This window comes from Asparagus officinalis, chromosome 2, assembly GCF_001876935.1.
Source record: "Asparagus officinalis chromosome 2, Aspof.V1, whole genome shotgun sequence".
Classification (NCBI taxonomy): domain Eukaryota; kingdom Viridiplantae; phylum Streptophyta; class Magnoliopsida; order Asparagales; family Asparagaceae; genus Asparagus; species Asparagus officinalis.
The window spans coordinates 7,760,985-7,782,923 of NC_033795.1; the positions used below are offsets into that span (position 1 = coordinate 7,760,985).

The 21,939-nt window shown below is 35.8% G+C and overlaps 2 protein-coding genes and 1 non-coding gene across 3 annotated transcripts; 1 reads left to right on the forward strand and 2 right to left on the reverse strand.

The window, feature by feature from the left end:
- LOC109830111 lies at window positions 258-3,899 on the reverse strand. The gene is made up of 6 exons (XM_020397267.1): window positions 3,626-3,899; window positions 2,250-2,314; window positions 1,938-2,155; window positions 984-1,058; window positions 831-896; window positions 258-738 (listed from the first exon to the last, which is right to left on the reverse strand). The coding sequence occupies exons 1-6, from the start codon at window positions 3,718-3,720 to the stop codon at window positions 691-693; spliced, it is 567 nt and encodes a 188-aa protein (XP_020252856.1). The 5' UTR covers window positions 3,721-3,899; the 3' UTR covers window positions 258-690.
- Window positions 6,536-15,831, reverse strand: LOC109830113 (uncharacterized protein At1g04910-like). Its single transcript, XM_020397268.1, has 9 exons — window positions 15,647-15,831; window positions 15,425-15,578; window positions 12,748-12,829; window positions 12,547-12,617; window positions 11,234-11,322; window positions 8,823-8,946; window positions 8,425-8,708; window positions 7,877-8,006; window positions 6,536-7,246 (listed from the first exon to the last, which is right to left on the reverse strand). The coding sequence occupies exons 1-9, from the start codon at window positions 15,652-15,654 to the stop codon at window positions 6,650-6,652; spliced, it is 1,539 nt and encodes a 512-aa protein (XP_020252857.1). The 5' UTR covers window positions 15,655-15,831; the 3' UTR covers window positions 6,536-6,649.
- Window positions 20,407-20,488, forward strand: TRNAS-GCU. The gene has a single exon. It is a non-coding gene; the product is annotated as a tRNA-Ser (tRNA).

A 21,939-nucleotide genomic window follows, 5' to 3' on the forward strand; every position in this document is an offset into this window, starting at 1 on the left:
ACCTTCTATATTTTCTGCCGATGAAATTTGCAAGAATATACCTCGAAATCAAAGCTTTACTTGATCCTCCAACAAGTAGAGGCTGAACTAAATTTAAATAAAAAAAACAAATGCAACATATTACGTAATTAAACCGTATATTCTACCAAAGAAGCAAAATACAAGCTCATATTTGACCCATGATGTAATTAAAGAACACAAACAACATAGAAACTCTTCAAGACAACTCAACTTCTATAAAGAATACACAGCCTAACTTTATGCAATTTTCTTGAATATCTTTCATATAAACCTTCTTGTAACTTTGTATAGCTTGTGCATTCATGATACTCTCTCAAGAGTTGCTATACAATTTGGATCCCCTACTGAGAGCATCAACGAACAAATTACTCAGTCAAAATGCTATACAATTTGGATCCCCTACCGACAAGGAATCGTGTTAAACTGCAGCTAAGTATTCATGGTACTCTCTTTCAAGGATTGCTATACAATTTAAATCCCATGCTGAGGACATCAATTAACAAGCAACTCAGGTCAAAATGCTATCCAATTCGGATCCCCTACTGACAAGCCTTTGGGTTAAACTGCAGCAATGCATTCATGATGCAATCTCTCAACGTTTGCTGTACAATTTGCTGAGGACATCAATTACCAAACTACACAGTCAAAATGCTAGACAATGTGAATCCGCTACTGATTGCCCGAGTCTAATGCTAGAAGTATCTTTTTCCTTGGACCCTGAAACCAACAAACCGAATAATTAGAAGGCATTTTTGTGAAAACATGCATGCAGACAGTAAAACTCTGACAACTTCTGAAACCCTACTCACCATTGGGAGACCAAGGTCCTTGAGATCCTCCTCTGTCAAGTGTACAAGAACCGTCATCTCATCAATCTGCGCAAATGAGGCACTGAAGATGAGTCTAAAGCATGCGCATATAACAAGTATGGTATAGAAAATGCACATTTCATATAGGCATACCTCCTCTGCTTCGAATAGTGGCAAATATTTCTTGAGGCCTATAGATTGTAAAAACGCGTCCACTGATGAATTAGACTGTGCAGTTCAACAAAATGGATTTAGCAAGTAAGACAAGTTAGTAAGATTGTTTCAAGGTCTACTTCCAACTGCATAAAAACAAAGAAGAAATAGAAACAGTATGAGATGCATTTAGTCATAGAATAACCAATGGCGCAAATACTATGTGATGAAGAAAGGTGGGGAGTGGGGGGACTGAATATAAGTATTTGAGATTCTTAAACTGCTGCCTTAGCCAGCCTTTCACCAAACACATTTCCTTGATTCAGGAATATCATGGAATTGTATTTTAATAAAATAAGCATCAGAACTGAAGTAGCTCCAAAATGAACTTCAGTGCCTCCAGTGAGGCTTCAAATCTTAGGCCCTCTCTCCCATAAAGGAAATATGCTCTCTTGATTTTTCCCTCAATAGGCATGCCTCTAAATTGTTAAACAGTATAGCTGTTCCTAGTTTATCAAGCAGAACTAATCCAATAGCCACACTAGAAATACTTTTCCATAACACACGCCTCCCGGAAACTGGACCTTTAGGCATAGGAAGCTTTCAATTTATGACAGCACAGATAGAGTCACAAGTATAAATACACCTTACACAAGTGTGAGTAAGGGCGCGTGCATGCGCAGGTGCACGCATGTAGCATCCACAGATATGAACACAGTTACACAGTCTCTTAGACAAGAAATCCACATTAAAATGACGATGTTTGATACTGAGCACTTTACAGTAAATGCCGAGCAAATCCATGCAACAATAAATGGAATCTAACAAAACATGAAGATAAACAAAAAAAAGTCCTATAAATATATACTTAATTCATATTGTTACACTCAATCACCCTACCAGAACCCTCCTAAGCTCCTAGGCTGATGCAGGCTCTTATCAGAGAACTCTTACCTCTTGCAGGGGCTTCTTGGAAGTTGGGCCGGACCTTTTATTTTCTGATACAGTTGCTTCAGAAGACGAGGCACTTTTCTTAATGGGCCATGTGTTCTTTCTACCAGAGAGATTTTCACGAAGATCTCCGACTCCTGTGCCCTTACCACGTTGATAAGCTTGCTGTGAAGCTTTCGTTTGGAGCTCGAATCGGAGATCTCCGGGACCTACCCTTGGTTCTTTGAGCCACACAGAATTAACATTGTTAAGAAGATACATAGAAGAAAAAGCAACTAAGAGACTATAATCAGTTTCCTGTAACTAGGCTTATACTTGAAGTATGAGGTTCCCTATCATCATAAAGATCATGCTTCCATTTGTCATCTCTTTGATGCTGCCTGTAAAAGTGACTCACATTAGTTGAACCAAGCAGTGAAACAAATGGTTCAATATAACTTATCCTTAATTCACGATCAGATGGACACAAGATTCACGAAAATAAAGGATCCAGAATTACAAAATATTATAAGATCGTAACTTCTTCATATACTTGGGAAAGGTGAAGATGAACTAGATCAACTTATGAATTCATCTTCACTCTAATAATAAAATGACATCACTAAGATTCTATAAAGAAAACTTGGGGTTTATTGAAATTCATCAGGCAAACTTGAAACCTTGGGGTTCATTGAAATCCATAGGGTAAACTTGACTAAGATCTGTAAGGGTGGGTTTATAAACACAAAACCCTTAAAACGATTATCTTTTCCACGGGATTACAGGACAATATATTTTCCATCAAATAGTTGCAAAGTGTTCCTCTATTGGACTGTGTCAAATGTATAATCACAGAACACACTGAATGTTTAACCTTTACCCTAGCTGACAAGAACCTTTTTACCAAATCGAGACCAAATCTCACTGAATGTTTAACCAATTTTCTTGCTCCAACAGTTCATCAAGAAAACCAAATGTTGCATGCTCAACTTACATAATTTCCATTTTTTCCCAAAGCAATCCTTACTAACCTCGGGACTAAATATTTTGTCAAATCACCAACTAAAAACCATATCATATGCCAGATTTTCACCCGGAACCCAAATCTGCACCCAGTGGACACAGTGAGAGGCTTTCAACCAACCAAAACTAACTTCGTGTCTTAAATCAGGGAACGCGACATGACCATTTCATTTAGACCTCAACTGATGCCTTACAATCTTTTTTCAAGATCACCAAAGTATACCTTCCCATATCCTATGCATAGCAAGCAAATCTAGGAACCAATGTATGTTCCTAAATAAAGAAGATAAAAAAAATCTATTCCAAATTCAGCCTAAAACAAAAATTATACTCCAATTTTAAGAACAAAGACAGTAAATTACAAGAACCCTCTTCACCAATATCCAGTTTTTCAAGAAACCTTCCCATCTATTAATTTCAACAAAAAACCCGTCATCTATCTACAACTGCTTGCATCACAAGGTTACTCTATAGCTGTCTAAAAACTAAAATCTTCAATAATTATCACAGATTAAGGGGTTTCTTGTAAATTATCCAAGATAATAAGAATCATAGAATTCTTAATCTTGAACAAGAACTACACTCCAATTTTCAGACAAAATCACCAATAACCATAGCATTCTTGCTCATGCACAATCAATTTGTAGTCCAAAAAAATGAATTTCAAGTATAAATCACGAAAAAAGAACCTATTCGAATCCTCATTCTGGCTCCGGCCGAGATCTTCATTGTGATCAATGTTCAGGCGATCCCAAACCGACCTTTTGCTCTTATCCGAATACATTTCAGCGTTCGATCCAAGGAAAAAAAATCAAAGAAATGAGGAATTTAGGGTTTTAGGGGATTTTGGGTTTTGGGCGGGGAGAAGATGATCGGAAATTATAAGAAGAGTGGGGGCGTTTTGGGGATTATGAGGGTGTTGCCGTTGGTGTTATTTATTCATCGACAAATGCAATGTTATCAAATAATTACCAGATAGTTAATATTTATTGGTCTAGTTATTGGTCATTCATCTAATTATTCGTTTAATTGTTTTGATGGTGTTATTCGTTTAAATTAGATATAACAGATCACTGGAGGAAAATCAAATAATTCTTGTAGTAAACCGCAATAAGTTTTGCATTCTGCAAAAAAAACCCATAAATTTGAACAAAGAAACAACATAAAAATGCATTTTAAAAATTACTGGAGGTCTAGTGTAATTTATCCAAAAGATATTGGGTTTTCTGCAAAAGTTATTGGGGCTTTAGTGTGATTTTGAAAGTTAATGGGGGTACCTACAAAACAATAAAAGTTATGGAGGATTTAGTGTAATTTACCCATTTATAAATGGAAAAATTGCTTCAAGGCCCCAAATTCATATTTTCAATGTGCCTTAACCCCCCCAACTTTCAAACATGTGCTGCAGACCGCCTCCCTACCCCGCTGCACCTCCCCCGCCTCCCTCCCCCGTCTCTCTCTCCCGCTGCACCTCCCTCCTCCTCCTTCGGTCCCCCTTTGCCCCCTTCCCCGCTCCGCCGCCGGCGTCGTCCCGAGGAACTTCGCATGGGCACATTAATATTAACTCTTTTCTGTAACATGTTAACTCTTTTCTGTAACATGTTAATTCTTTTCTGTAAAATGTTAACTCTTTTCTGTAACATGTTAACTCTTACAGCTAACATGTTAGCTGTAAGAGTTAACATATTAGCTGTTAGAGTTAACATGTTAGCTGTAAGAGTAAACATGTTAGCTGTAAGAATTAACATGTTATCTGTAAGAGTTAACATGTTACAGAAAAGAGTTAACATGTTAAAAAAAGAGTTAACATGTTACAGAAAAGAGTTAACATCCACTGACATAAGAAAGAGGAGGGTAAATTCGGGATTTAAGTCAGCTGATATGTCTAATCATGAGCTGACATGTCTAATCAACTGCTGAAATAAGCTGGAATCATGATGGAGGAGTGATGGAGGGGCTTCGACACATTTTTTTTCAAAAAGGAGGGGCTAAAGAACATTAAAAAAAGTAGGGGGGCTGGGGCACATTGAAAATATAATTTTTTTCAAAAAGGAGGGGCTAAAGAACATTAAAAAAAGTAGGGGGGCTGGGGCACATTGAAAATATAAATTTAGGGCCTAGAAGCAATTTTTCCTTCATTAAAAAAAGTAGGGGGGCTGGGGCACATTGAAAATATAAATTTAGGGCCTAGAAGCAATTTTTCCTTTATAAATTGGGTGTTACTACATAAACAATGATATGTTTTAATTCTTTATTATTTTTGAAAGGAGAATTTGTGTCAAGACTCCAATAATAATAAACTCATGTGACCTAGCCCCTCTATCTTTTCTCCATGGGATCAGCCCTAAAAATATCACTTCTTGTGATTCAGCTCTTTATTCCATACCAACTAAGCACAAAGAAAAAGAAACAAATAGAAAAGTCGAAAATATCATCATTTCTTCCTCTCTTCTCTCTAGATTTAAACCTGCTCCTTCTTCCTCCTTTCCTCTCCTTCTCTCTCTTAACTCATTTCCTTCCTCCTCCTCTCTCTCTCTCTCTCTCTCTCCTTTTTCTCTCAGACACTGATATCCCTCTCCGCCACCGCCGACCATTCCGGTCATGTTGTTCGCTCCTTTTTCTCCTACTACTTTTCCCCGTCACCGCCAACCATTCCGACCATTGCGGCCATGTTATTTAACCCAATAGGCTTAGCATACAAACCCTTGAACTTCACTTATAACTCATTAGACTTAATATTCCATCTTGGACTTGAACTTAATATCAAAAATTGTCAGAAAAACTGATAGCTTACATGTCTTGAATTTGCTACGACCTTGAGCTCTTGCTTGTCCTCCTCCGCCACTGCCTCCTCCACCTCGTTCTTCGGCACCTCTTCGCCTTCAGTGTCGGAGATCAATCTGTTCTTTTGAGGATCCACCAACTAGAACTCCGACGAATTTGAGGCTTTTTTTTAGTTTTGGAGTGAAAAGAAAGAGAGAGTATGGGAAATTAGTAGGAGAAAAGGAGCGAACAATATAGCCGGAATGGTCGGTGGTGGCAGAGGGGGATGTCGGTGTCTGAGAAAAAAGGAGGAAGAGAGAGAGAGAGAGAGAGAGAGAGAGAGAGAGAATATGAAGGAAATGGGTTAGGAGAGAGGAGGAAGGATGAGCAAATTTAGATCTGGAGAGAAAAGAGAGGGAAAAAATGAAGGTATTTTCGACTTTTCTATTTGTTTCTCTCTCTTTGTCCTTAGTTAGCATGGAATAAATGGCTGAATCACATGAAGTGATAATTTTTAGGGTTGATCCACATGAAGAAAAAGTGGAGAGACTTTATTATTGGGACCTTGACACAATTTTCCTTTTTTTTAAATTTAGATTCTATAATTACTTTGAGAGACGTAAGAGCTTCAAATCAATTCCTTAAAACAAAGCATTTCAAGATTTATACATTATCACTATAAAGAAGCAACATGGAAGTATGAAATTCAATTTTATTAAAAATCATTTTATAACCAACTAATAGGATCTATCTGATCAAAATAAAATATCTTTTTAACCAATTAACTTTTATCCATGCAAATGGATAAATTAGACTAATATACTGGATACCATCACTGACCAAAGGTAGTCCACTGATTTCACAACAGCTCTTAAATTCCTGTGCACAAAATATATCATCTCTTAACAATATACAGCTGAGAGGACTAAAGAATAATTTCAGATCCAACCCTATTTTAACCCTGTTCTATTATTCACTTTTCCCTCCTCAAAACCATCACTTCCTTCACTCTCCAGAACTTCTGCTACATTATCAGGGGGGCATTTATCGGCAGGATTTTTAGGTGAAACCTGGCAGAAACATTCAGGCCAGGAATTTGTATAAAATGATTCAGGTCGAACTCGCTTGTGAGGCTCTCCAAACTTAGTTCGAGCCATAACATTCCGAACTCTCTCTTCGAATTTAGCACCTCGGCCCTCCTCTCTATCCATGAAAATGGGAGCCAATGCTTTTCTATCAGGTTGAATGATGGTTCGAAAGCCATAATAAAGGCGATGACCCATGAGATTGTTGGCGAAATTGCTGGGGCCATCATAGGTTGGAATGAAGATATCAGATAAGAGGCAAACCATGTAGTCTACAGCAGAGCCAACGAGCCTTTGGGCGCCCTCTTCAATTTTATTTGGACTTACTGTGTTGTGATTCTCAAGGTTTGGAAAGAGAGAACGAAATGGCTTCATAAAACGATCTCCACCGAAGAGTTCACCTGCGGCAATGTAGATCTTGGTATTGTTTTCGAATCCCATGGAGCGCAAGATAAGACCCACCTGCAATAGGAGAAGAAGATAATTAAGGTGATTATAGCATTGAGAAATAGGACCCTATACTGAGATACCTTACCATATATGTAATCTTGGGTTAATTGCTGATAGACACCCTCGACTATCACCAAATCCAAATTGAACTTATCCCTGTAGTACTATTGGTGCAAATAGACCCCCAGAAAAGAGTTAAAAATAATTCACTCAGGCGGTCTATATGCAACAATAGAACTACATGGGCAGTAAGTTCAATTTGGCCATAGTATAGGGGTCTATCTGCAATTTACACTAAAATCTTTCGAACTGAAGTTTTGTCTGCTTGATTCGAAAGAGATTATAGTGCTACAGGTTTTGGATAAATTAACTAGCAGGTGTCGAATGCTAGAGCAAGATTTTGGCAAGTTCAGTTGAAGATGAACTTAGGGGTGTAGTGGAACGGTCTCAATCTAGTTACTGAGATTATTTACATAACAGTAACATAATCTTGCATTATATAGCTTCAATATAGTTAAAGATGGACATGTACAGGCATTAGGTTTGGCATGTTTATCGCATCTGACTCGAAATTTAACCAGTCTATGACTGGTGTACTCTCGAAAATGAAAGCAACCACAAATGATTGCGAGAAGATTTTACCTCTTCCGGAGTTAAGGGGCACTTCCCAATAAGTCTCCTTTCTCTATAAATAAGTTTTTTCTCCTTGAAATTTTCTTTCCGATACTTTATCAGGACCTCCTGTTCTTCGGGCGTAAATATATCCAAACACCTGAAATTTTTTCAGGTTAGAATCTTAAGAAATCTTTCATGGAGAATTCTTCCAAATTAAACAGGATGTAAAAATCTCATGGCAACAGATTGTAGTTGTTTATTTAATCTGATATAATGTTTATGAACATTGTCAATATATTTCAAGTCTTAACCTGAATGTTTGGGTCTACTGCCAGATTAAGCTCTCTAATAACTTTGATGAGAACAATTATCAATTCAATATTATATACAGAATCCAAAAGTGAGAACCTGAAAATATGGCATGTATCCTATACTCTAATCGAGATGGGAAAAAATACTACCGACAACTACATAGCTAAATATGCATCGGGATATACATAGGTCAGATATAGCAGATGTCTTCACATAATCTTTAAAAGAGCAAGCAAATGCATAAGGATGTTAGTATATCCTACCCAGCAAATGCAAGCATATCCATTTCGAATCTCAGGTGTATAGACATGAAGTGGCCTTCTGCCCGGAGCTTATTTACGATCTCACTACTTAGTTTCATAATTTGTGGCTTGAATCTTAGTGCATGATAATTCACTCGGCATCTTAACCTCTGAAGTTCGGGGTCATCAATGTCTTCTGCAAGGCGGTGCGAAAAAGGAGTTAGATAGATAGCACCATGTTCCATCATCTTTCCCAACGCAGTTGTTGTGTACCAGCTTAGAGGAGCATCTCTAGGCGGGTTCATCTGAAATAGAATAAAAGAACAAATATGAAATAAGCGCACAACTGCCAAATGTATAATATATTTTCTCATCCCCTCAAAAAAAGAGGTATGTGTGCATGTAAAACGTAAACCAACCTGATGAGCTTTCATCCTTTTCTTTTTCCCACGTCCAGAAATTTCAGGCAGGCTTTCCACAATATTGACATCGTACCTCAATGATCTGATGAAATGCTCAACATCATAGATACCTGGAAAACCGCTGGGTGTTGATATAATTGACCAAGTTAGTATGATAAAAAGATCTGTCAGCATTAGATAAAAACGCTTCTTGCGCTTGCACATGGGCTTCAATTATTAAGAAATAACTTACATAGACAGAAAATGCTTTGTATAAGAACTAATAGTTTGCATAACCTTTGATGTTATCTAGCAGATAAATAGTAGATCTAAGATCATTTACTTGATCATTGTGGTAGGCTGGAGATGTTATGGAGATGCCTATAGATAAACCATAGAAGAAAGTTTCTATCAGTTAAATCCCCCTCTGAGGATGATGTGGTCAAATTACCCTCCAAGCCAGGTCAGAGGATGATGATGTGAGCATTTAAAAGAGTTACATCAAATCTAGTGCTGCTTAAAACCACTTTAGTCGATCAGCAGATTTAATTTTAAATTATTCACTAATAATAAAATTTAGTTTAGATGCCTGCTACACAACACCTTTTAGGTTAGAAACTAAAACCATATGATGATCAGAAGACTTAAAAGTCTCATGGTGCAGCCGCTTGAGTTGTGCTCAAAACATACTGACCAGATTGAATCTACTTGGACATAACTAACAAACAGAACCCAATTGGCTTGCAGACTGATTAAAAGTTACCCCCCCCCCCCCTCTGGAACTCTCTTGACTTTAGGTCATGCTCTATAGCAATCCTAAAAGAAGATGCTGATATTGGCTTGCAGACTGATTAAAAGTTCCCCCCCCCCCTCCTGTGGAACTCTCTTGACTTTAGGTCATGCTCTATAGCAATCCTAAAAGAAGATGCTGATGATGATAACGATACTTGACAAGTTATATTAACTGCATTTATGTCTGCATTCTTTATGGTGTTGAGCGCTGCAAGTCAAGAAAGCCATGGGGGCATGATTAATAAAAAGCTAGATCGAATGTCTGCTTGAAAGTAACTATCCAAACATTACCCAACTTGCTCGCAGACTAATAAAAAGTTAGTTATTTTTTATTTTTATACTATTTTCCTTTTTCCCCCCTGTGGAACTCTCTTGACTTTAAGTCATGCTCCATATCCAACCCTAAAAGAAGATGCTGATGATGATGATACTTCACAGGTTATATTAACTGCATTTATGTCTGCATTTTTTATGGTGTTGAATGCTACAAGTCAAGAAAGCCATGGGGGGCATGATTAGGTTATAGACATGTGCTGATTTATGTAGAAAAATTGTGGACTATCCATATCATTTTGCTTAATGAACCTGAAGCTCAAGTTGTAAGATATTGAAATGTAGACAATAAACCTTATGAACTCAATACATATAATTGCAAATAAGGGGAAGAAAATTCCACCCAATGAACCCATGTGAAATAGTGCATTAATCATCAATCATCAACCACTAAAAGCATATGATTTAAACAATTTCATTACCTATTTTGTTACTAGGGCTTGAAGATGTACCATGAAACTCCCAACATCACGACCCCCCAAGTTATTCAAAGAAGTTGGGTGTATTAACAGTTAGCTTGAGCACAGTCTGCACTCTTTTAGGGTTTCAAATGAGAACACACAAATTGATCTGGTTTTAAATAAAAACTCCAAGATCAGATGCGTGATCTGCTAATAAAATAAACAAGAGAGGGATTAGCTACGGATATAAAAGAAAGCCCCGGAATGATGGTAAAGTTTCCATTGTGGTCGGGAGGTTATTACAGGATCAGATCCTTAAAACATCCCTTCACAATTTTCTGATTAAGGCTATTTAAGTGAGAGTCTCATAAAGTGGGATGTCCTTTTGTTTGTTACAAAGGGAATGTCAATACTCTAATAATAGTAAACATTTCACTTGCAACAAATTAACTATGGGAACCATGCTCATATTAGGTCCAATGTCTCATTGAAGCTCCATGCTAATATTATGGGAAACATAATGTTGAAACTTCTTCATACATAACCTTACTCAGTACGCGACTCTTCTATGATAGGGAAAGGATTAACGGTGAGCTTATGATTGACCATAATATAATTTTTCTAAATGAATACAAAGGCTATCTTCTGCTATTAGAATTTTTTTAGTTAAAAAGAATATCGTTAACATGAAATTTCACTATATAATTTTGGCAACCCACATTCTAGTTTTTTTGGGAACAGCACTAGAATAATCTAATGACACTAAATCCTTTGTGAAAATATGCAATGCAATCATTTTATGCATTTTACCCAAAGAAAGAGAATTAAGATTCACTAATGATACTAATAAAGCCTCTATATTCCAAATCTTGATTAAAAAAAGTTACACATTGAAATGGATACCTTGCATCATGCCAAAAGGAGTTCGTGTCCAACTCAGGCAACACCAATGTTGCATTCATGATTCGTGCCGCAAGAACTGCATTACATATCTGTACGAACCAGCTGCAAAAGATTAGCCATTCTGTACAAATGCACAAGAAAATTGTTCAATAGAATCAAGACCAACATGGTACATTTAAATTGCAGGTTAAAATAATACATTCTTCATGATGCTGATGGTTGATAGCAATCAGATGGTGAAAATAATACTACATAAGACAAATTATGGAAATAAGAAATCAGCACACCTACGAGTTATTGGTGTAATGCAGTCTGTTACATCTACCTCTAAATAAAGTATGACCGACTGGACTAAATAACATACAGGTACTTGATAAGATATTGACCTTGGGATTAGGTGAGTAGACCAGTTTACAAGAAAATGCAGGAGTTGGTAGAATGGCTACATAGTTTTAGGAATGTAGTTAATTATACTGATGTTACACTGTTTCCAGATAACTAGGATATGCATGTTGCTAAAAAATATTTTGACTTAATGGCACCCAAGATTTGCAATGCTGAGCAACTCCTTCCATGGTCACTACTTTTTTAACGAGCACAATCATCAGCCACTCCAAGCTACCATCATGTTCTAGTCGCTAAATGACTGATTGGGGCTCATTGGCACATTTAGTCAAAGGCTGCCTACATTTCTTGTTGCTTGTAAAGTGTCACCACACTTTAAAATTATGCTTCATCGCGTCAAATTCTTTGCAATGACATCCAAACATTGACAGTAAACCATGAAAAACCGAGATATATACTTTCAAAATTCCATAAGAAACTGACATACACATTCAGGAAAAAAAAAAGAGAAAGAAAAGGAAGAAAACTAACTGAGATTCCCCAATTAATATAAGCTTGAATTCATGATCAACTAAGAAGAATTTGTTTGATGACCACCATCATGTTCTAGTCACTAAATGACTGACTGGGGGCTCATTGGCACATTTAGTCAAATGCTGCCTACATTTCGTGTTGCTTGTAAAGTGTCACTGCACTTAAAAATTATGCTTCATCGCATCAAATTCTTTGCAATGATATCCGAGCATTGACAGTAAACCATGAAAATCGAGATATATACTCTCAAAACTCCATAACAAACTGACCTCCATATTCAAAAAGAAGAAGAAGAAGAAGAAGAAGAAAACTAACTGCGATTCCCCGATATCATAAGCTTGAATTCATGATCAACTTAAAAGAATTTGTTTGATGGCCGACGCAGGTCTTAAGACAAAAAATCATCTATTGTATCTATGTGAACATTACCATACCGCACTACGTTGTTGGTTTAAGCCGCCATTGCAACGAACCCGCAAAAATCCATTGCTCTGTTTTTGAGGAGCTATAGCATTGACAAATAGGAAAAAAAAATTATACATGAGATTCACTAAGATATTGATCACAGAATTTCAGAATTATAACTCAAGAAAAATTAGGTAAAATGCTCAGGAAGATCATGGAAAAGTTCATACGGGACCAGTATGAACGTGGAGCTGATGACGGCCTCCAACCACCAGAAGTAGCAGGTCCCCAAAGCTTATCCACGTTAAAGTCCTTTAATGGAGAAAAAAGGTTAAAAATATGATTAAGGGGAAAAGCTGTAGACAATTTAGTTAAATTATCTAGCGGCTGTTTGCATGGTGTATACAATAATTATTAACTTGGTATATCAGATAAAGTTAAAATCAGCACACAAAAAGTCAAATTATCTAAAATTCCAGTTGTATTCCTACACTTGCGACAAAAAGAAAGGAAATATACCCCAATACAAAAAATCACATAAGGACAAAAAATATCCTAGACATAATGATGCATCAACAACTTCAGTTGCAGACATTATTTCTCTGTATCTCCTTCGAGAGTCATATGTTCTGAATTTGAATGCCATTGCCTGCAATTTGATTTAAAGAGTAAACAATGAGGCCATCAAAACTTGGACATTTTTCCCACTGATGTAACCATCCCTCATGTTTTGTTGTGAATCAAATTGAATAACCTGAAATATGACTACTCTAGTGGTAAATATGGAGTTATTCTGCTACAATGTGCTCAATATCGAATACTGAAGAGACAACTATCTTGTGCTAAACATGGCAGGAATAGGAAGGATGTGCTTGTTCGTCTAACATCAGCAAGATACTAAGCCGCATGATTCTGGGTTAAAGGCAAAGGTTGCAATCTTCTGAAGTGGGTCTCGGATGGAGGTGTGGGCCATTCAAATAAAGGATTAACTTGACATTTTTGAAATTGGATGAAGATGATTAAAAAAAATGTTGCTCTATTGACCAGTGTAGGATGTTTGGAGAAAATGTGTGAGAAGTTAGTGGAATAGCATGGAAGAGTGTACGTCTCTGATGCATAGGATTCAAATAAATGTCGTACAAGGTTTACATTCTCTTGAGTTAGTGAAGTTTTTTCTAGGAAATTCAAGGCAATGCCTTTTTCTTGCTGTTGTTAACAATTTCCTGCCAGTTTCTTTGACTAAGTTGATAAACTTGGACATTTTTCCCACTGATGTAACCATCCCTCATGTTTTGTTGTGAATCAAATTGAATAACCTGAAATATGACTACTCTAGTGGTAAATATGGAGTTATTCTGCTACAATGTGCTCAATATCGAATACTGAAGAGACAACTATCTTGTGCTAAACATGGCAGGAGTCGGAAGGATGTGCTTGTTCGTCTAACATCAGCAAGATAGTAAGCCTCATGATTCTGGGTTAAAGGCAAAGGTTGCAATCTTCTGAAGTGGGTCTCGGATGGAGGTGTGGGCCATTCAAGTAAAGGATTAACTTGACATTTTTGAAATTGGATGAAGATGATTAAAAAAATGTTGCTCTATTGACCAGTGTAGGATGTTTGGAGAAAATGTGTGAGAAGTTAGTGGAATAGCATGGAAAAGAGTATGTCTCTGATGCATAGGATTCAAATAAATGTCGTACAAGGTTTACATTCTCTTGAGTTACTGAAGTTTTTTCTAGAAAATTCAAGGCAATGCCTTTTTCTTGCTGTTAACAATTTTCTGCCAGTTTCTTTGACTAAGTTGATATAGTTTGCCAGTGAGATATTTAATAAATGTTTTATTTTCATCTATCTATCTATTACTATTATTATATACTAAAGCAGTAGTCATTACTTACAGATACGAACAAAGAGTGGTCGTTTTAGTCTTCTTTTTTTTCCTTCTAAAACATGATGTAATTGTATATGTGCCCCTTAAATCATCCATAATTGCAAATTAGTCCCTCAAAACTTAGTATTTGCTCATTAGTCCCTCAAATCTATATGCCTCTTGCAATTAGTCCCTCTGGTTTAGTAGTGTGAGTTTTGAAGGGAATATTCCATTATCTGTAACGGAATGAGAGGCTTTACCCGCTATACCCTCATTTAAAACCTACCAACTTGTTACTTAGTGGGTTTAAATCCACAACCCGCTTATCCTAAAACCCGAACCGAAAAGTTTTTCTTCCCCAACAATTAATGGCACTCCGAAACCAATTTCAGAGCTCTTTCCATGGTAATATTCCCTCTAAATCCTATATAACCCTCTAAAATTTCCACCCTATATAAGTTGGGGCTATTTAGGTGATTGCAGATGTTAGGTTAATAGTTAACCCAAGTACCCAACCATGGTTAAAGGAATTAACAGAAAAACTAACAGAGGGATAAAATTGCAATAAACTTGCAGGTTTGAGGGACTAATGAGCAAATACCGAGATTTGAGGGACTAATTTGCAATTATGGATGATTTAAGAGACCAACATGCAATTCACCCTATATATTTCCTGCTATTAAACCCATCTTTTCAGCTTTTCATATGTTTATGCATCATTATGTGGGAATCAACCATATCAAAATTCAACAAGTATCTCACTTCACCTTCTCCTCTCCTCTTCTCTCTTTCCCGAACCAACGATCATCTAGTCATCTCTCTTTGGTTCTCGTGCACCGCACGGATAACAAACTGGTAATGATATATTTCCTTTGCACGTTCTCTTAATAAGACGATGTCACGGGTGTTAGTTTCCTTGGGGTTCTAAGTTCTAACCTAACCCTATATATCAATTTCAAATGCAAGAAACTTAAGACTCTCCCACAGTCCAAGTCCAAAACTGTCGACCAAAATTCAAAATTCCAAGAAATCAAACCTGCTCTTTATCTGAGGATCGATTCAGGCCGGTCGTAGAGAAGAGCCAAAGAGTGCAGATCACGAGAACTACCAAAGCAATTGAAAATTTTCCAACCAATCCCTTAAAATGCTTCGCTTGCCTCAGAGCTGCGCCTCTCCGGCCCCAAACATCTCTAAGAACCCAAAACGAACATCAAATTTGAGAAAATAAATAAATGAAATAAAAGACTAGAGCACTTACTTCCTCATTTGCTTTAGAGATCGCCCTTCGATCTTTCAGTAATCGATAATTCTTCGAAATTGAAGCCAGTGAGATTTTATTTGTTTTATATATGTTTTCTTTTTTTTCTTTTTCCTTTTTTTTCTTTTTTCCCCCCTCTCGTTTCTTTTTCCTGCTTTCAGTAGCTCGTGAAGTCAAGATCTGAATGAAAAGTGACGGTGCAGGTTAGCGGTATTGTGCTGCGGGATCTATTTAAAGATTTAAATGGCACCCAATTCATCACCTCATAAGAAACGTGGGCCCCTGAGGCTCTCCAACCCGAGAAGAATAAATAAGGGTCAATATCATAGAATCCCTCTCTACTTTGTGGGGAAGTTTATTTATCTCACTTTAAACCCCGAACTATGGAGAGTTTTACAACAACCTTCTAAACTTTAGCTTATCTCACTTAATTCCCTGTTGTAAATTGGAAATAACTAAAATTATGTTGCTTTAAATGGCATGTTATGAAGTTTGAGAATTTTTCACACAAAGACATTTTAGTTATTTACAAATAACTGACTGTGGGGTCTCGAAAAAGACGATACGACTGGTTCTTCAACTGCTTGGTTGTATGAAGAAATTCTATCGCTTGGTAAGAATTTTTTTTTTACAGTCGCTCTTTTTCAAGTAAAGAAGAGGAGAAGATTGATTCTACTTCTCCTTTGTTTAACGTGGGTTCGATGTGGCGATGAGATACCTCGCTCAATGTTTGTGTCGAGCTTACTTCTCGTTGACGATCGGAGCAAGATTGCTTCAACTCGAGGAGGAAATAGCCTCTTTCGAGCGCTTTAGTTGCTTTTGCGGCTGTTGTTGGCTCTCGACGTACGTGCGTCTGATGTTTTTTTATGCCTCAAAATCCGATGCCTAGGGTCTCCAAAAAAAGGTCCCTTTTTCATAGTTGTTCATGGATATTTATAAGCGCTCAGTGCGTAACTGACGCTAAGATCATGGAATCAGGAGCGTAACTGACTCCTTGGATTTAGCCCACGCGGGTTGACTGGGTCTTCATGACCATTAGCCTCCTGACGTCGATCTTCATTTGATGGGACGAGCGTCGCTATGTGGCGAGGTTCGTCTAATGAGACGAGCCTCGCTGCGTGGCGAGGTTCGTCTGACAAGGCGAGTTTCGCTGGGTGGCGAACTTCGACTTTGATGGTCGAACCTCGCTGTGCGGTGAGCCTTTTCTTCTGGGGCGAGTCTTGCTACTTGACGAGGTTCGTCTATGGATGAACTTCGCCTGACGAACTTCGTATTCTGACTGGGCTTCATTTTCTAAAGGAGCTTCGTCTCCAATGATGAGTTTTGTCTTCAATGACGAGCTTCGTCTTCAATGACGAGTTTTGTCTTCTGAATGATAAAGCATTGAGAGCTTCATCCCTAGGCGAACCTCGCCTTCAATGACGAACTTCGTCATGCTAGTAACGAGCTTCAAGACTCTTTTGTTTCTTAGCATTTTTTAGTGCCTACACTAACATGGTGGTTAGGGAAGATGAGCTAAAGTGTTTTATTTTCATCCATCTATCTATTACCTCATAATGAATCGTGAGGGTTAGGTGATATTTAAGTGGCACCCAATTTATCACCTCATAATGAAATGTGGGCCCCCCAGGCTCTCCAAACCAAGAAGAATAAATAAGGGTTAGTAAAATCCCTCTCAAATTGGGGGGAACTTTATTTATCTCACCTAACCCCCGAACTATGGAGAGTTTCACAACATATTTGTAAACTTTAGCTTATCTCACTTAACCCCCTATTGTAAATTGGAAGTTACTAAAATTTGCTTTAGGGAGGAAAAAAACTCAAAGCTTAGGAGAAAAGATTATGCTGCTTTAAATGACATGTTATGAAGTTTGAGAATTTTTCACACAAAGACGTTTTAGTTATTTACAAATTACAGATGTGAGGGTTAGGTGAGATAAGCTAAAGTTTAGAGGGTTTTGTGAGACACCCCATAGTTTAGGAAGTTATGTGAGAGAAATAAAGCAGGGGGTTATGTGCAACACCCCTCAAAAGTTCAAGGGGTTTTGTAATTAACCTATAATAATCAATATGGAAAAGAAAAATGCTAATCATACTACAAAATCTATATATATATACTTTAATTTAAAAAATGAATTTAAGCGGTTTAATATGTTAATAGTTATGCCTTGGATGACTTAATACCTATCAATGTTAATAAATCCCTATCAATGCACACATCTATAATTACGTGATGAGGCCTGCGATATGTTTGAGCTTTTCTCTCGTTCTCTTTTAGTAGCGTTGGATTTTTATTGCATTTTTAAAAACTGAGATTGGATTTCCGATGACCGCCTAAAACTCAGCTCTAATGGCATGTTTAGCAAACGTGAAAAATGAGGCCAGGTTTGGGTCCAGCCCCATTATGAGTTGAAACTTGATTGGGAAAAAATAGGTCAGAGTTGGTCTAGTTTTAAATGGGTTTTTTTTACGCTAGTTCTTCTCAAAAGTGGGTCAGGAATGATAAAAATTGTGAAATGATGCAGGTTACTCAAAAGGATGATTGGCACCACTCTTGTAATTTACACTCATCATTATTTATATTTAGAAAAAATTATATTGATCGATTTAAAATTTTTAATCGTTGTTTTAGCGATGTGTAGAAGAGACGGTTGTTAACCTTCCTGAAAAATCAACATATTAAATTAGTTTGATTCATATTCTAGAAGATACCAAATTATTGTAGAAGTTTAATTCATGATTAATTCATGGAGATTAAACACAAGAACGCGGAAGCAATACCTGAATCCATTGTTTGGATCTGAATTAAGGTTTTGATGATCTTCTAATCTTGATGGTCTCTCTAGCCAAATTTATCTCTAGATGTGGGATGAAGAGAATTAGAGAATGTAACCCTAGATTAGGGACCATAACCCCTTATTTATAGTTGTTGTACTTTTATAATTTGGCCCCTCATCAAATTATAATTACAACCTGGTATCTGCACATTTAGCCTATGATTTATTTAAATATCCATTAACCCAAATTGATTGATCACTTTATGTGGATTAGCCTTAAAGATAGCATTATACACTAATGTAACATATACGCCCATAATTAGATTTAATCCAACAATTATGTGAATTTTTTTTATATATACTTGATAATGTGTTAAACAAGATGTATGATGTCGGTCATGAATTGATGAGCTGATTAGTCTAGCTCACGATAATATTTGAGCTTACCATCTCAAAATATCATTACTCATGTGTATATATATACATACATATACTGGGACGGGTAGCTAGTCCGAGCAGCTGGCTGTGTCTCCGGCTCAGTAAAGCCCTATTTTGAGCACTGATCTTTGTCTCTGTCTCCTTCTTCATACTCTTTTACAGTACAGTCGTCTCTCCCGCGACCTCCTCTCGCTCGCTAGGCTCCAACAACATTGCGCTACGAGCTGAGGCCACGCGCTCAATCTGTGACTCCTCCACAATAGATTCAGTGTATCATTTGCTTTCTATTCGAACTAAATTATATATTACATATCTCATTGTTATTGGAATTTCAAATAGTTGTATTTTCATCGTTTTTTTTGGCAGTACCCGATGAAGCTAAATGTAAAGGATTCGGATCCTCTCCACTACAAAAAAAAAAAAAAATAGTTTGCGTTTTCCGCTCATCATTGCTATAGTTCTAGTTGATGGTTATGATTTTTTCTTTTAGTGCAAATTAGGAATGAGTGCAATACACGGGGGTATGGTAAGTGTTAAATTTAGATTGTATCATAACCGCCTACTAAATAATCAACGCTTGAGATTAAAAGTAGTGGTCTCTTCACTACTTTTTTGTAGTGGAGAGGATCCAAATCCAAATGTAACACACAACATTAAGTATCTAGAACAGAAAAAATTGACATAGTGTGTAAGAAATAAAAAATCATTTGGATATACTAATTTTCTTTACCACTATTAGCCTCTCTTCTTGCACCCTAGACTGATAACTCCACACTTGGCGTGCTGAAGCCTGAAGGCTCAGCCGAGCGTGCAAAAGGTGCAAAAGGGAGCAAAGTAAATCATTCTATTTATTCAGTATAATTTTGTATACACAATAATAATATAAGATTTAGTTTCCTCCTATATCTTTAAAATTCTCTTGTGGTTCTTCATCGCATCAATCATAGCCTACCTTTTACTCAAAAGAAAACAAATGCAGTTAGGTATGGTTCAAAGATAAAGATTGGCTATAAGTTCCATACTTAGGACCATATTTTTTTATTAAAAAAAACATTTAAGTTGATATTTTTGGCAGCTTCCTTTGCAGTGAAGTTGTCGTCTATGAAGGAGAGAAGTTACAGAACGAAAGCCAAAACTATGTTATGCTTTGTGAGGCGAACACAACATTCAGATTGAATGAAAAATGTCATGCAACTTATTTTGCTAAATAATGAAAGGAAGAAAACTTATACAAAGTAACGCAGGACCACCAATAAATGGAAAATAATTTCGCCTGTTAATTAGCCCACGGCACCAATAAAACAACATTTTTTCTTAGAAAAATCCCTACAACCTCAATATGAAGTTAGAGAAACACTCTAACCTAAACTATAAATAAGGTAGAATTTCAAAGGAAACATAAAGCAAACCATTTAATTACAGTTCCATAGATATACAGTAGAAAATTAAAGGCTTAGTCAAGTGACCGGGTCTCGTCTACATTGAGTGACCATGATCAACAAATAGTTTTAGCTATAAATAACTATTCAACTATGCGATTCAAAAGTCGCTTTGGCCGAGTGGTTAAGGCGTGTGCCTGCTAAGTACATGGGGTTTCCCCGCGAGAGTTCGAATCTCTCAGGCGACGTTGGTTTGGAATTTTACATTCCCTTTTTGTTCTGTTAAATTAATTGCTAAATCTTATTCTTTCTCCAAAATAAAATTTGAACATACACTGTTAAATTAACTTCCTTACAATTGTCTAGTAGTAAAAATACAATTTAGAATTTGGCCCTGTTAAATTAGTTGCTAAATCTTTTTCTTTCTCTATAATCCATTTAACTCAGTGGTTAGAGCATTGCTTTCAAGAGTCGTCGGTTCAAATACAATAATAGGAAAAACTTATTAGATACCATTGATTGACAATCATGTAAAGGGTTTGAAAGTTTTTTTTATAAAATTGATCTAGTTTCAGCTGACGTGGCTGAAACTAGTAAAAATTTTGGTTGCGGGTAGAAAACGATAATTAGTTTTCGAAATGGTCTATTTCAATGATTCAAGTGCAGATTAGGGGGCGTTTAGTAGCTTGCAATTGGAGTAGTTGCAACTTCACTTGCAGGCAAATGGGTCAAATTTATCCAATTGCAAGCGTTTATTTTGTTGCAACTCACAGTTGCAGTTACAAACCACAATTGCTAAACAACCCTTAGTTGCAACGTATGACTTACGTCAAAAACGCCCGCAAGTCACAGTTGCAACTGACCTAAATTTATTAAAAATCAAAATCATTACTTAATATTAAAAAAAGAAATTCATTAAAGATTCAAAATAATCTTTAAAAAAATTATTATCATAATAATTTATTCAAAAAAGATTTAAAAAAATAAAGTTATTTATAATTATTTTTTGTAATAAATGTTTTATGAAAGTAATATCTTAAAACATATTTTTATAAGATAAATTTTTAAAAAGTAATAATTTTATAAAATATAATTATGAAAAATATTATTATTCTAGAAAAATTAAAATATTACTATGTTGAAAAACATTGTTTTTATATAAAACATATTAATTTTTAAAAAATAATATTTTTCAAAAAGTATTACTTTTTAAGAAATTTTTCAAAATAATATATTTTCCTAAAATATATTGTTTTTTAAATATAATATTTTTAAAAAAAATATAATTTTCTAAAAAATAATAAATTTGTAAAAACTAGATTTTGAAGAAATATTATTTTTTGGAAAAATTCTTGAAAAAATAATTAATAAAAAGTTTATTATTTTTTAAAAAATAAATTGAAGAGTAAAATTTTCCTTGAATACTATTATACTTTGTTAAAATATTATTTTTGTAAAATTTCAATAGTATTTTTCAAAAAATTACTAACAAGGATTAATTTTTAATGAAATTCATTTACAAAACTATATTTTTAGCCAAAAATTATTATTTTATTTTATAAAAATATATTTTTTTAAAATAGTTTTTTAGTAAAATATTATTTTAGACAAATATTATCTTACGATTTTTTTAAAAAAAAATTAAAAGACAATTTACTTAATAGTATAAACCATTATTTTTTTAGAAATAAATATTTTA

Coding starts and splice junctions, on each gene's coding strand:
- LOC109830113 (XM_020397268.1), bottom strand. Junction 12,830..15,424: donor GATCCTCAGATAAAGAGCAG/GTTTGATTTCTT, acceptor TCTCCATTAAAG/GACTTTAACGTGGATAAGCT. Junction 12,618..12,747: donor TCCACGTTCATACTGGTCCC/GTATGAACTTTT, acceptor TCAATGCTATAG/CTCCTCAAAAACAGAGCAAT.
- LOC109830111 (XM_020397267.1), bottom strand. CDS start 3,720: ATGTATTCGGATAAGAGCAAAAGGTCGGTTTGGGATCGCCTGAACATT. Junction 2,156..2,249: donor TAGGGAACCTCATACTTCAA/GTATAAGCCTAG, acceptor TGTGGCTCAAAG/AACCAAGGGTAGGTCCCGGA. Junction 739..830: donor AGGACCTTGGTCTCCCAATG/GTGAGTAGGGTT, acceptor TGTTGGTTTCAG/GGTCCAAGGAAAAAGATACT.